At 36.4% G+C, this 15000-nt stretch overlaps 1 protein-coding gene across 4 annotated transcripts in view; it reads left to right on the plus strand.

Annotated features, from left to right (window-relative positions):
* Nucleotides 1-15000, plus strand: part of me2 (malic enzyme 2, NAD(+)-dependent, mitochondrial) — an 80089-nt gene that overhangs the window by 56940 nt on the left and 8149 nt on the right. For all 4 annotated transcript variants that reach the window (XM_087251709.1, XM_087251707.1, XM_087251708.1 and 1 more), the window contains 5 exon segments: nucleotides 1152-1227; nucleotides 6152-6313; nucleotides 7083-7296; nucleotides 11057-11154; nucleotides 11794-11907. In XM_087251709.1, the coding sequence (XP_087107835.1) occupies nucleotides 1152-1227; nucleotides 6152-6313; nucleotides 7083-7296; nucleotides 11057-11154; nucleotides 11794-11907 (664 nt within the window).

The following is a 15000-nucleotide window of genomic DNA, read 5'->3' on the forward strand; positions in this document are numbered from 1 at the left end:
TGACCATCTCTCTCTAATTAGCGTAAACAGCCCTGAGTGTGAAGCAGCTGTCTGCTTAAGATAAAGACTAAGAGGATTATAAATGTGGAGTTTTAGATGCACAAATTAACACTGGAGTCTCCATGGACTGATGCATTCTGAGACTCTTCGTTTGGTATTTTCAGTGCGATATGCACATCAATATAACAGCATTTTTTTGACACTGTATAACAATAATCAGTGTTTTAACATCACTGTGATGGTTGGGTTTACAGTGGGGGTGGATGTTAATAAAATACAATAAATGGAAAATTTAATAAATCATATAAATAATCCTTGTTAACTTTCGACCACAGTCATATCCGATCTAGTAGCAACCACATAATAGGTCCACTTTAAGTGATGTTTATTTAAAAAAATAACTTTGTCTTTAATGACATCTCTTCACTAATTGGTGTTTGCTGGCACAGGGGCGGGATCAACCTGTTGAAGACTTAAGATCCACCAAAAGCAAACCATATATTTAAAAGTTATCAGGTGCATGAGATGACAAACATAAAACTGCAATAAAAATTGCGTCCAAACTAATATGTTGGGAATACTGAGAACAACTTAAAGCATCACAGTAAATGAAATTATAAAATATAAACAATATTTTGCAATCAGCTTAGTGTGTCTTAAAAAATTTAAGTTAAAGATTAAAGGTTAAAAATTATAAGATGCTAAACCAACCTATGCAAATCAATGTTTTAAAACAGTTATTTTAATAAATAAATCAATTTCAACTCATTTGAATAATTTCAACACAAGTATACAACAACACTAAGGTTTTTACCAGTATATTTGATTAAAAGTAAGCATGACATTTAATCATGCACATAATATAGCAGTCTTTACTGGGATTTCAGGTTCATGAAATGTATACCAGTTAAACGGTGTATGAAGATGTGTAAGTTAACGCTTCATGAAGTGAAGCAGTTTTAATTTACTTCAACTTCATCTACTGCATTGACACAATAATTGTTATAAAAAGCGCAATAGAAACAAAGTTGAATTAAACATAGGATGCAAATAAATAATGGAATTATTTTTACAAATTATTTTTACTGTATTTATATATTGTAAGATTTGTGTGGCAGAGGGATTTAATTCTGTATTTATTTTTTTCACAGAGGTCTCTTTATTTCCATTAAGGACCAAGGACATATTCGTTCCATATTGGATAATTGGCCAGATACCTCTGTCAAGGTATTGAATTTCAACATTTATGCTTGGAAATTATCACCTTAAGACTGTGATGTATATAATTGACCTTTTTTAAAAGAGCAAAGCATATGGGTTTTTAAAAATGATCTTACTTGTGGATATTTTGCAGTATGTAAACAGTCTGCAAAGTTGTTTTAAGAAAAAAAGGACATTATTAAAAGGAAAGAGTAGGCTCTGAATCGCATTAGCAGATCATTATGTTTTTTAATCTTTTGCCTGTTACAGATCAACAGTTTTAAAGTAACACATTTGCATAATACCTTGCTGCAAATAAAATATGAACACTCTAAAATAGGTGTTTTGTTTTAGACAAGTAATAAAACCCTTAAAACTGAATTGACCAATCAGAGAAAAGTTGTTATATGGAATTCAGTGGTTTATACACATTAAAGGGCCATGAAACCCCCTCGTTTCAGCAGGGTGTTTTCACACTTCTACTTTGGAAAAAGTCAGAAAAGTGGGCGTGTCCAGCTCTGTTTAGGGGGGAGTGTCGGAGGAAGAAAAGAGGCTTGGTGTGGGAGTGTCTATTTGGGCGCGCTGAATTTCAGAGTCAAAACACACATCCACAGCGGACAAAGTGACTGGGTTTACATGGACATCTGTAGTCAAATTATTTGCCAAATTATTAAATGGTGGACTTTAACTGCAGTTTGGCTCTTTCATTCAGGGAATTCATTCATGTCCCTCACGACAAACACGATATTTGATTCGAGGATCTGCTCTAAGCGTGTATTTTTCATGCAATGTTTGATACCGCACGGCGAATGAGAGAAAAAAAACCTCCGCATTTCCCGGAAACTTAGATGCACTCGGCAGGTAGCGTCAGAAAGCCGCGTGTGTTATTCCGGTCACAAAATCCTACACGAGGTTATAGTTTGGTTGTAGTGCTAACTTGTTTACACTCGGTGCAATAGTTTGTTCGATACGAATAAAATACGAACTGAATAAACAAAGAGCACTGGTCGCTCACTTACCAAATCTGTAGAGACAGGACAATCACCAGCAAGTAGAGCCGCGTCTTATTAAGAGGAGACTACAAGCGAATCTGGATCTCAGCGTTTGCAGATGAGAACAGCTCTCAGGTAAACAATAATCCTCCTTAGACACGTAAGTTATTGTTGTCGGGCGTCGCGTACACTGTTAATCCACACATGAGTCTGCGCTCTCACAGAGAGAAAATGAAAACAAAACTTAACTGCAGCAAACTATAAAAGCAACACTTCACGCTTGTTTTGCCAATACAACGTGGCGTCTCTGTCGTCTAAACACTGTGACAGTAATGAATATTAATGAAGTTGCACAATAGAGCGCGCTGATTGGTTTGAACCAAGCTTTACTCATGCATTAATGCATCACACTGTAAGACGTAATAAGACACACTCTGGCACAGACGCCCAGTCTGCACGCTGGAATACACGCTATTATGTCATGACCGTGACGCAGCTTCAAAAATTCGTTTCAAACCGGAAGTACGAATTTGCTTGAAATAACGCAAAAACAACCAATTTACACTTTTTAGTGAAATATAGGTGTCCTAATAGTGTTTTTAGCAGTGTGGGACACATATGACTGTCAACAGCTTAAAAAATGTGCTTTGGTGTTTCGTGACCCTTTAAGGGCTCTAATTTAACCATCTAAATGCAGAGTCTAAAGAGCATGGTGTGAAAGCAATAAGGGCGTGTCTGAATCCCATTTTGCTATTTTAAAGATGGAAAAATAGGGTTTGCTCCCTGGCGCATGGTCTAACAGGGTTGTACTTACCCCCTAATTAGTTATGGGTGTGTTTTGAGCATAACATGCATTAAACCAATCAGAGTCTCATCTCGCATTCCCTTTAAGAGTCAGTTGCATCACGCCATGGCACATTTGCTATTTACATGGCAGACTTTGTTAACTGAACTGAACACTTCACTAGCAGGAAAACAGCTAAACAGAGCATCTGCAGCATGAGGATAAAGAACGAGCCTCCTCCATTCAACCTCTTTACTTTCTTTTTACTTTACTCCTTGTAAAATAGTGGAAACTCACTCCACTCAAGACATCCATTAGCCTACATATTTAATTTTGTTTGTTAGGCACAAAGATTTGTTAAAAACTATTTCTAAATTCAGCTCTAATTTCCAGCAAATTAATAAACAAACAATGATAATGAAGTGTGGTCAAAAAACTGAGTTATATCCAAACACACACCCTATTCTTATGCCCCATATGGTGACGCAGACGTCTCCAAAACCTGACAGTTAAACAAATCTAAACATGTTTTTTTATTGAAACAAATATAAATATGCATATAATTGTTACGACCTTCAAGATTGGCTCTAGGGAATAAAAGAGGTAACATTTAATGTGATTACATTTTTTGGTGAGTTGGTGGTGAAATAGGGGCGACGCAGTGGGTAGCACGTTCGCCTCACAGCATGAAGGTTGCTGGTTCGAGCCTTGGCTCAGTTGGCGTTTCTGTGTGGAGTTTGCATGTTCTCCCTGCGTTCGCGTGGGTTTCCTCCGGGTGCTCCGGTTTCCCCCACAGTCCAAAGACATGTGGTACAGGTGAATTGGGTGGGCTAAATTGTCCGTAGTGTATGAGTGTGTGTGTGAATGTGTGTGTGGATGTTTCCCAGAGATGGGTTGCGGCTGGAAGGGCATCCGCTGCGTAAAAACTTGCTGGATAAGTTGGCGGTTCATTCCGCTGTGGCGACCCCGGATTAATAAAGGGACTAAGCCAACAAGAAAATGAATCAATGAATGAATGAATGGTGGCAAAATAGCAAAATGAGAACCAAAATACGGCAAAAATAAGTGAATTTATTTACAAAAGTAAAAATAAGTCAAACAGCAAAAATATTCAAGATCTCACAGAAGAAAATAAATAAATCTATGTATATTATGGATGAGGAAATAAAATAAAGCAATATAACGAAAACCCCAAATCTAGTTGAAATTTACTTTCTAATAGAAAACAAACAAACAAACGAAACATCTTCAGCATTTTCATGCTATAACTAAAACTGCTCAAACTAACCAAAAAGAATACCATATAGAGAAAACTTAGAGCGGGTGTCGCTCACTTCTAAATTAGTGTGTTTAGACAGTGGAGTTATCTGCGTGATGCGAGGTGTATGTCACATTACATTAAAACTACTCGATTCCCAGGGAAGTTCTGACACCAGAGATCAGGGAATGGTTACATGCATACATACAAGACGGTAACAGCGACCAAAAACGTGAACAAGACCAAAATCAAAACTCTAAATTCACTTCAACATCATAACACATAACAACAAGCCAAAACACACACAAAAAGGCAAGCAAGAGAAAGCAAGCAAGACAGAATGAGCTTCCCCGCTTGCGTACCTTTAAACTTCAAGCTCCCATCCTGATTGGCAGCGAAGGTGATGACATCACAGGGTGTAATGGAGATCGACGTCTTCACGGACAAATGGAATACTGGAGTGGGCGATCCTGAGATTGACACAGAGAGAGAGGGAGGGAGTGAGAAGCAACATGAGTGAAAGGACCAATATTCAGCGATACATGTACGACTCGGACACAGACCAAGCAGAGAGTACTGTTGAGGAATCAATATTCCTAATTTGCCAGAATGTGTCAGAGTGGTAGTTACAAAATCATTTGTGTCTTTGTATAGTTTTACAGCCGCTATGTAACGATGCATGCGACATCCGTATAGGGATGTAATGATTAACCGGTTTCAATATTAACCACGCCTTAATTCGTCACAGTTAATTAATCATAAAGGTTTTTCAACACAGCGTTTCTGCATGGAATAAAACTGCGGCAACTAAACAAAGTTCACACAAAATCATATGGATGTAATCCTTTGCCTGTCATGGTTTACAACCTAAGTACTTAGAATTATTTGATAGCGTCGTCACTGTCAACTCAAACGAATTGGAAACTAACTCTTGGTTTATTTGTGTTGATTTCCATTGACGTGACAGGTGCAGGTGTCGATGGTAAATGACGTCACTTGAATAGGAAGTGTGGGTCCCTAAGCGTGCAAGCCTGAAGATGCAAGTGCTGCAGCCAGACCCTTCTCTTCTGTTGCCATACACTTGGCTCCGCCCCCTTGTTTAGTTGGGTGGGAAGTCGAAACTAGTTTTCATGTGAAGCAACACACCCCTAAAACAGCGAGCTGTGTACACGCCCCCAACATGACTCTTTTTAGCACATTATAATAAACCTGAAATTTTATCTATGCGACCTCAAAATATATTTGGGAGCACTTGTGCGAGTGCATGTAATTGTTGTGTGCGACCAGTTTTTACTGCAAAATGTTCAGCACATGTGCTGATTCGGGAGACATTCACGCAGAATGCACCTCTAAGCTCTTTGTCTGCACTTGAAACGCGAAACGCAGTGCTCAGGAATGGTTTAAAACAGTTGTCATGTCAACTTGCTGCAGTAAACAAAGCCAAGTCCGTAATGCTTGCCCCGCCTTTGCGCTCTTCCTATTGGCCCACCACTGCTCTAGCACTGAACGCGAATGATTGGTTAATATCAGCTGTCAATCACTCAGTCAGTGCCTTCTGGCTTGGGATGACAGAGAGAGCTACTACCTCGAAAAATTGTAAATCAATTGTGAATCAACAAGTCTGAATTGTGTTTTGAACTGAACCTAAACTGGCACACTCAGAAGAACCATAATATCAATATTAAATCTTTAAAAATGGGTAAACTATGTGCCCTTTAAATTCTTAAAATAACTTGAATTGCCAAATGAATCAGATCAAAATCAGTACAAAAAGATGTTTGCTTAGAAAGCATGAATATTTCTTGAAATTAGATGCATTTAAACCAGATGTTGGGCACAATACTAGGACACCATTATTACAAGCTCCTCTTTAAGATTTGTTATTACAGTAATGGATCTGTTTGTGTGTGTTTGCAGGCTGTGGTGGTGACGGACGGTGAGCGGATCCTGGGTTTGGGAGATCTGGGAGTGTACGGGATGGGTATTCCTGTAGGAAAGCTGTGTCTTTATACGGCCTGTGCTGGAATCCGACCTGAGAGTTGCCTGCCTGTCTGCATTGATGTGGGCACAGATAATGAGGTCAGTAAACATGCATTTTCTAAACAATTCATCCGTGATCAGATTTTCTGACTGCGAATTGTTTGTGTGTGCACATGCATTTTACGTGTTTGGCCTGAAGGAGTCTGTGTAGGTCGAAACGTTGTTTAATTTCCATTGTTTTGAAAGCATTGAAGGCAGTGTGTTGATTTTTGTTTGTGTGTCCGCATGCATTTCATACAATTGAATTGATGCATATATTAGGGTTGTCATTCATTTACCTTCAACTTGGTCCCTTTATTCATCAGGGGTCGCCACAGTGAAATAAATCAACAACTTATCTAGCATATGTTTTACACTGCGGATGCCCTTCCAGCTGCAACCCAGTACTGGGAAACACCCGTACATGCTCATTCACACACTCATACAGTACGGCCATTTAGTGTATTCAATTCACCTATGGCGCGTGTGTGGGGGAACCGGAGCACCTGGAGGAAATCCATGCCAACACGGGGAGAACATGCAAACTCCACACAGAAATGCCAGCTGACCCAGCCGGGACTCAAACCAGTGACCTTCTTGCTGTGAGGGGACAGTGCTAACCACTGAGCCAGCCTGCCGCCCGTTTTATTTAATATATGAAGTAAAATAAAAAATATATATTTAAAATACAAGTTAAATATTATATTTTGCCAGAATGCTGAACTTTTTTTATTCCAGAAGCCTATAGTACTGCTAGTTGTTGCTGTTTTATGAAAATAGCTGCTATATTCCATAAGTGTAATTTGTGCTGTTTTGTGTGTTTATGCAGAAGTTACTGAGAGATCCGTTCTACATGGGTCTGTACCAGCGGCGGGACCGTTCACAGCGATACGACGATCTTATAGATGAGTTCATGGAGGCGGTGGTGGACAAGTACGGACAGGACACGCTCATTCAATTTGAGGACTTCGGGAATCACAACGCTTTCCGATTCCTGAAGAAATACCGCGAGAAATACTGCACCTTCAATGACGACATCCAAGGTAAGTAAAGAACAAGAGTAGAAAAGCAGAAAAGGAAAAGAATCTTTGTTAAAGTCGGCATGAAATCAAAATAGACATTTCTTATTTTTATCTGTTTGTCGTAGTGTTTGTTATAAATCTAATGTATAAATATAAACAATGTGCAATTTATTTGACCTTATGATGATTGATCAAAAATCATAACAGGGATTCTGGTGGACAGTAATCCTCCACAATTGATTAGAAACTGGCATTCAAATCTTCCTCCATTTTGTTAGCAATGCCCATCCTCCAATGATCTAACTGGTTTCCAAAGAATAAAAATGAAGCACCGTCCTACTTTTTTTTAATTTTTTTTCGATCGGATATACGTTATGACTGTGAGAAATATGACAATCTTAACTTATTTTTAGGGATGCACCGATATGGATTTTTTGGCCTATACGATAACCGATAATTCTTCAGACTTGGAGGCCGATAGCCGATATGTATAGGCCGATAATTATAAATATTTCAAAATGTTATATTTTTACACAGCAAACTTCATAAAAGCTGAAACTCCACTCTTTTGAACTGAATTGTCTATACTCAAAGCAAAAAAGCTATGATTTCAAAATTGCAAGGTGATTATAAAGACCTATAATCACCATTTCACAAAAATCAGCATGCAAAAAATACATGATTTCATTTTCTTCATAGCAAATTAACATGCAAATTGACTGTTGCATAAAATTAAGAAGGTCAAATAACAAAATGGGATTTAATTAACAAGCAAGTTAAATATATTTTAAACAAAATGAAAATGAAAGAGCTAAGGACTACAACCAGCTCAAATGTTCTTGAATAAAACAGGTTACAGTAATGTACATGTGTAAAAATATGTCATGTCCGAAAAAGCCTTTTTTTAGAGGTGTTTTGACAGTTCTGAGCCACAGCACAAGTGATAAGCTAGATATAGAATGTATTATTTTTAGAGATGCACGATATATCGGGGGCCATATCGTTATCGGCCGATAAATGCTATTTTTAAGATTATCGTTATCGATCCGATGTCTAAATTAGGCCGAAATCTTAAAGCCGATAAATTACGTAATTGTTGCCGCGCACGCGTTCATGGATGTTCATGGATCTTTCCTCACACTGATTATTCCTTAAATTCAGACATAAATTCATCCTATTTGGCGTTTTAGATTCTTTTAAACACATGTAGCATCAACGCTCCTGTGTTCGTTTTTGCTGTCAATCGTGGGGTAAATGATCGATGAAAAGTTTATGATAAACCGCTGTGAGGGCGCAGATTTGCCCTCAGATTTTGATACAAACCTGATCATTGAGCTCGGACGACTTTATGACAAACACAGAGCAGAATATAAAGACAGAACGTGTGGCCCGTATGCTGGATTCAGTGACCGGTGCACCCAGGCTCTCCCCTGTTGATCTGTGAAGGCTCAAGACTATGTGTGTGTGAAGGCTGTCAGATCTATGTGTGTGTGCGCGCGTGGGGTAAAAGCTCTCGCGCGCTTGTTATAATCAATATGAATATTCCGATCAAACTGAATACAATCTTACATCAACAACACATGGGAAGGAACGCGTTGATAATAACAAATAATTATATTAGATTAAAAACTTTCCGTAAAGTTTTTGTTTAGCGCGTCACGTGTGCAGGTCAGTTTGGTGTGTGTGTGTGTGTGTGTGTGTGTGTGTGTGTGTGTGTGTGTGTGTGTGTGTGTGTGTGTGTGTGTGTGTGTGTGTGTGGGGTTGGTTGGTTGGTTGGTTGGTTGGTTGGTTGGTTGGTTGGTTGGTTGGTTGGTTGGTTGGTTGGTTAGTTAGCGAAGAGGGAGAGACAGAAAAGAGGAGCGTTTTTTTCCGGGAACTCGTTCATTCACCGGCTGCAACTAAAAGAGTTCACCCCGAAACTAATATTATTCGGCCCTTGAGTAATAAGTAAATCTCCCTGCTATCTCTAACACAACAAAGAGACAGAGCAGGAAAGGCTTTCATATGTGATATTTTTTCCTGAGGCGATTTGAAGCAAAATACACAATGGCACTCAATCAAACATATCTACAATGATAAGGATAATGGTTACTTACTGAGTTTTTAATGCACAGCAATACCACGTGAAGAAAGGACGGGCTTTGAAGGAATAATCAGTGTGTGGAGAGATCCATGAACAAGTCCGAACATGTTCCGCCCACGCATGCAACAATTATGTATTTTATCGGCTTAAAGATATCGGCTTAATTTAGACATCGGATCAATAACGATAATCTTGAAAATAGCATTTATCGGCCGATAACGATATGGCCTCCGATATATCGTGCATCACTACTTATTTTAGTTGGATTTGTTTAGTTTAGTTGTAGTTTACTTGGATTATTTAACCCCACATTTTTTATTCTGTTATTAATTACTCACACTTATGTTAATACAGTCCCCCAAGATCTTTGTTCGTCTTCAAAAGACAAGTTTAGATATTTTAGATGAAATCCTGGAGCTCTCTCATCCTCTATAGAAAGCAATGGTGGCTAGAGGTTCAAAGTCCAAAAAAGGAGCTAAAACATTGTCAAAACATTCAGTGTGACTTCAGGGGTTCAACTACAGTCATACAAAGCTCCAAGAATAATTTGTGCACTAAAAACTGTAAAAATAAACCTGTTCACCTATGTCTTCAGCATAAGATCAGGCTGATCCAGACTCTAGTAAACGTGCACCCTGAGGTCATGATGAAAACCATAGTGAACAAAGTTTGTAGTTTTTTTTTTGCTACACAAAAGTCTTCTAGGGCACAATGAATGTTGTTCATTTTCTGAACGTTGAACATCTTGGCACCATTGCTGTCAGTGGAGTATGGGAGAGCTCCAGGATTTCATCTAAAATATCTTAAGTTGTGTTTAGAAGATAAACAAGGGTCTCAGGGGGTTGAAATAACATGAGGGCAAGTTCTTAATAACTGAATTTCCTTTGATATGGTTTATCAGTTTCGCCATTGAGGGGTGACATGGTGGCTGACCATGGCTGTTGCCTTACAGCAAGAAGGTCACTGGTTCGAGTCCTGACTGTGCCAATTGGCGTTTCTGTATGGAGTTTGAATGTACTCCCCGTGTTGGCGTGGGTTTTCCCCACAGTCCAAACACATGCGCTGTAGGTGAATTGAATAAACTAAAATGGCCGTAGTGTATGATTGTGTGAATGAGTGTGTATGGATGCTTACCAGTACTGGGTTTCAGCTGGAAGAGCATCTACTGTGTAAAACATATGCTGGATAAGTTGGCGGTTCATTCCGCTGTGCCAAAGAAAAATTAATGAATGAGTTGTGCTATTGATAAAACAAGTAAAAAATTTAATAAATTAGATAAAGATTTTTAATAAAATGAGTAAACCTGACTATTGACCTGTTTTCTTTAAAGTCTGTGTGAAATAAAAATGCACAGTGTATATTTTGTTTGCACACATTGTTATTTTTAGGTGAACAAAAATCCGTGCAAGTTAAGGTTGTTTTGGTAATCTTCAATCAACGTATGAGCATTTGCTTCTGCGTTTGGAGGGGTGGTCCTTCTCTGACGACGTCAGCCACAATATTCTTAGGCACGCTCCTCTTGCTGTTAGTTTGCTTTATGGGAATGATATGCAAAATAAAGCCCCGCCCCCTACTCAATATTCCGTTTCATTTGCACATTAACATACTGAAATAAAAGTTTCAGCCACGTCCAGTTCATGCAGTCTTTAAGAAGTGCAAATGTGATGATGATTTTCTGCTGTGTTTGTGTGTCTGCAGGCACTGCATCGGTAGCTCTGGCAGGTTTACTGGCAGCTCAGCGTGCCGTGGGAAAGCCATTAACTGAACATAAAGTTCTGTTTCTGGGTGCTGGAGAGGTGAGCACACCACACACTTTCAGATTACTATAATGCAAACACTCGTTTTTTATTCATCTGTGTGGTTTGATGAGAGATTACATTAGTATGTAACTTATGCATTTACAGTACTCAGCATATATGAGGACACCCGCCACAAATATTTAAATTCATATTTTCTATGGGAAGCTACACAATATTATATTTGTTCATATACGTTAGATTAGTCAGTGCTGAAGCCAAATCTAGAGCTTATCTAACAAAACAACTTAAGATAACACTAAGATCAAAACGAGTAACCTAAATGTATTTTTAAAAAGAGAAAAAAACGAGAAAAAAATAAATAAATTAATTAATATATATATATATATATATTTTTTTTTTTTTTTTTCGTTGAAATTTTGTAGTTTGTAAATTTTTTTCAATATTTGCAATGAATTTAAATATATTATCTTTACATTTCTAAAGATGTTCTGTGGCTAAAATATTATTTTAATAAATATATCAGTTTAATAAATCAGTTTTGTTCAAATGCACCAATATATATTACCCGTATTCACTGAGAAATGAATACAATTATTCATTTTAAAAATGGCGTGTATTAATTTATGCTGAGCTGTTGGCTTTAAACTAGTTTCACTCTTTGTTTGTTTCTTTAAGGCCGCACTTGGAATTGCAAACCTGATCGTCATGGCGATGATGGAGTCAGGAATGTCTCAGGCCGATGCCAGGAAAAAGATCTGGATGTTTGACAAGTACGGGCTGTTAGTAAAGGTCAGCAGATTTGGTCACATGAAAGTATGAGTGTGATTTTGAGCGAGTGTATACAGTATTTTAAGTCAGACTTCTATTATCTGATTGCAGATTGATATTGCATTGGATGACAGAGTGAGCTTTGTTCGCTGTGTGTGCACAAACACACAAGGTTTTTGTTGTTGTTGTTGTTGTTGTTGTTTACGGGAGCTCAGGGTACATAGACTGCAAATAAAACATAAAAAACAATATAAAAAAATTAACAAGTTCCATATTTTCACGATTCATGTTTTTTTCTATATGTTAATGGTTATGAATTGCATTATATGACTAACTTTCATTAGTTCATTCATTCATTTTCTTTTCTTCTTTTTATTAATCAGGGGCCGCCACAGAGGAATGAACTGCCAACTTATGCAGCACATGTTTTACACAGCGGATGCCCTTTCAGCTGCAACCTATCTCTGGGAAACATCCATACACACTCATTCACACTCATACACTACAGACAATTTTAGCCTTCCCAATTTACCTGTACTGCATGTGTTTGGACTGTGGGGGAAACCAGAGCACCCGGAGGAAACCCACACCAACACTGAGAGAACATGCAAACCTCAGCCGAGGTTTGAACCAGTGACTTTCTTACTGTGAGGCGACAGCACTATTTACTGCGCCACTGCGTCACCCTCTGTTAACTTTCAATGTTGAAAATTCAACTCTGCACTTTAACAAAGGGATTGACCTTTTTAGTAGTTTGAAACAATATATTGTATAAGAAATAGTATATAGAAAATTAAGTCAGGGTGGCACAATGGGTAGCACAACCGCCTCACACCAAGAAGGTCGCTGGTTCGAGCCCAGGCTGGGTCAGTTGTCATTGTAGTGTGGAGTTTGTATGTTCTCCCCGTGATGGTGTGGGTTTCCTCCGGGTGCTCCGTACAAACACATGCTAAATAGGTGAATTGGATAAGCTAAAATGTCCATAGTGTATGTGTGTGAATGAGTGTGTAAGGATGTTTCCCAGTGATGGGTTGCACCTAGAAGTGCATCTGCTGCATAAAAACATATGCTGGATAAGTTGGTGGTTCTTTCAAGCTTAGTTTGCAATGTTTACATTGTTATACTTGCATTAAATCTAAATCCCAAATATCAGAAATGACAACAGATTGTTAAGGTTTAATTAAAGTCAGTTTTAATGTTATTGATTAATGCACTTGCTTTACAGATTTTATTTATCATTTTCTCCCTGCTTAGTCACTGGTTTATCAGGGGTTACTACAGCGGAATGAACCGCCACTTACTTGACAGATGTATTTTTAATTTCAGATGGTTTGTGTAATGTGTTTTATGTTTGGTAAAATAATTCCTAATGGCATCTTCAGTGTTTTTCAACTAATTACACAGTCTTGTTCCAATAGGTGGATTTAGAGGTTTTTGCATACAAAGCATTGGTGGATTTAGCTGGTTTTGACTCAAAAGAAAATCTACCTTGTTAAAAACCAAAGAATTGTCTAAAGTGACATTTATGAAAAAAAGTTATTTTATTTACTAGCCAATAACCTTATCATTACATAAAAAAATAAAACTTCTGAACCGAATCAGAGGAGCCTGATAGAAAATGCTCATTTACAAGAAAAGAGGCCTGATTTAGTTTAGTTTATTTGTTTACAGGGTCAATGCACATTAATAAACATTACTGTAAAATGTGCCATATATATATATATATATATATATATATATATATATATATATATATATATATATATATATATATATATATAAATGGCACATTTTACAGTAATGTTATCTTTGCCCACCTTTAATATAATTTAATTTTTTTATATATATATATATATATATAAATATATATATATATATAAATATATATATATATATATATATATATATATATATATATATATATATATATATATATATATATATATATATATATATATATATATATATATATATGTATGTATATATATATATATATATATATATATATATATATATTTATATATGTATGTATATGTATATATATATGTATATATATATGTATATATATATATATATATATATATATATATATATATATATATATATATATATATATATATATATATATATATATATATATATATATGTATATATATATATATATATATATGTATGTATATATATATATGTATGTGTATGTATATATATATATATATATGTATGTATATATATATATATATATATATATATATATATATATATATATATATATATATATATATATATATACACACATACATATATATATATATATATATATATATATATATATATATTAAAGGTGGGCATAGATAAATTTTTTTAATCTAGATTAATCTCACTGTAATCTTGGAAGTAATCTAGATTCATCTAGATTAAAATGGCTCATTTAAATTTCTTTGAGAACTGGTTTCTTAAGTCAGGTGTCGCATTAGACCAGGGGCTCATCTCCTGCACAAACTGCTTGAGAAACTTTTCTACTATGATAATTGGTGATGAAAACAAATAATGTTCAATAAGATGTTCTTGTAGTTACTAACTGTTTATTCAGTTAAACATGAGTTTTAAAATGCGGAAGTTTTTTTTCTTTCCATTCGGCGTGCGTTATTAAATTCCATAACACTCTCACCAGTCCTTACTCCTTATTTGAGTCTAATACCCCAGTTTGTCACGGGCACATGAATAAAAATGGCCAAACTGCAGATAAAAACACGCAAGATTACAGGAAACTCTTACATGAAAGCACTTGACATAAACACCTTAATTATATTATTGTCTATTACGGCAAATAGCTAGATTAAAGATGTCCATGTAAGCGTAGTCAGTAGTGTCTTCGATGTAAGTGAAAGATCCAGAAGGGCATCCAGCTGATTTGATTCATAAGGGCACTTTTTTTTTTTTTAGAGTCTCGCGTTAACTCAGCACATTCACGCCAATAACAGCCCACCACTAATATATATATATATATATATACAGTATATAATTTACACCGTACACAGACATATATTATGTCTAAACAAACTTTTATTTTGGATGCGATTAATCGCAATACATTTTGGCTCATAATTGCTGAAA

This window comes from Danio rerio, chromosome 5 (genome assembly GCF_052040795.2).
Source record: "Danio rerio strain M-AB ecotype USA chromosome 5, GRCz13ab, whole genome shotgun sequence".
Taxonomy (NCBI): Eukaryota; Metazoa; Chordata; class Actinopteri; order Cypriniformes; family Danionidae; genus Danio; species Danio rerio.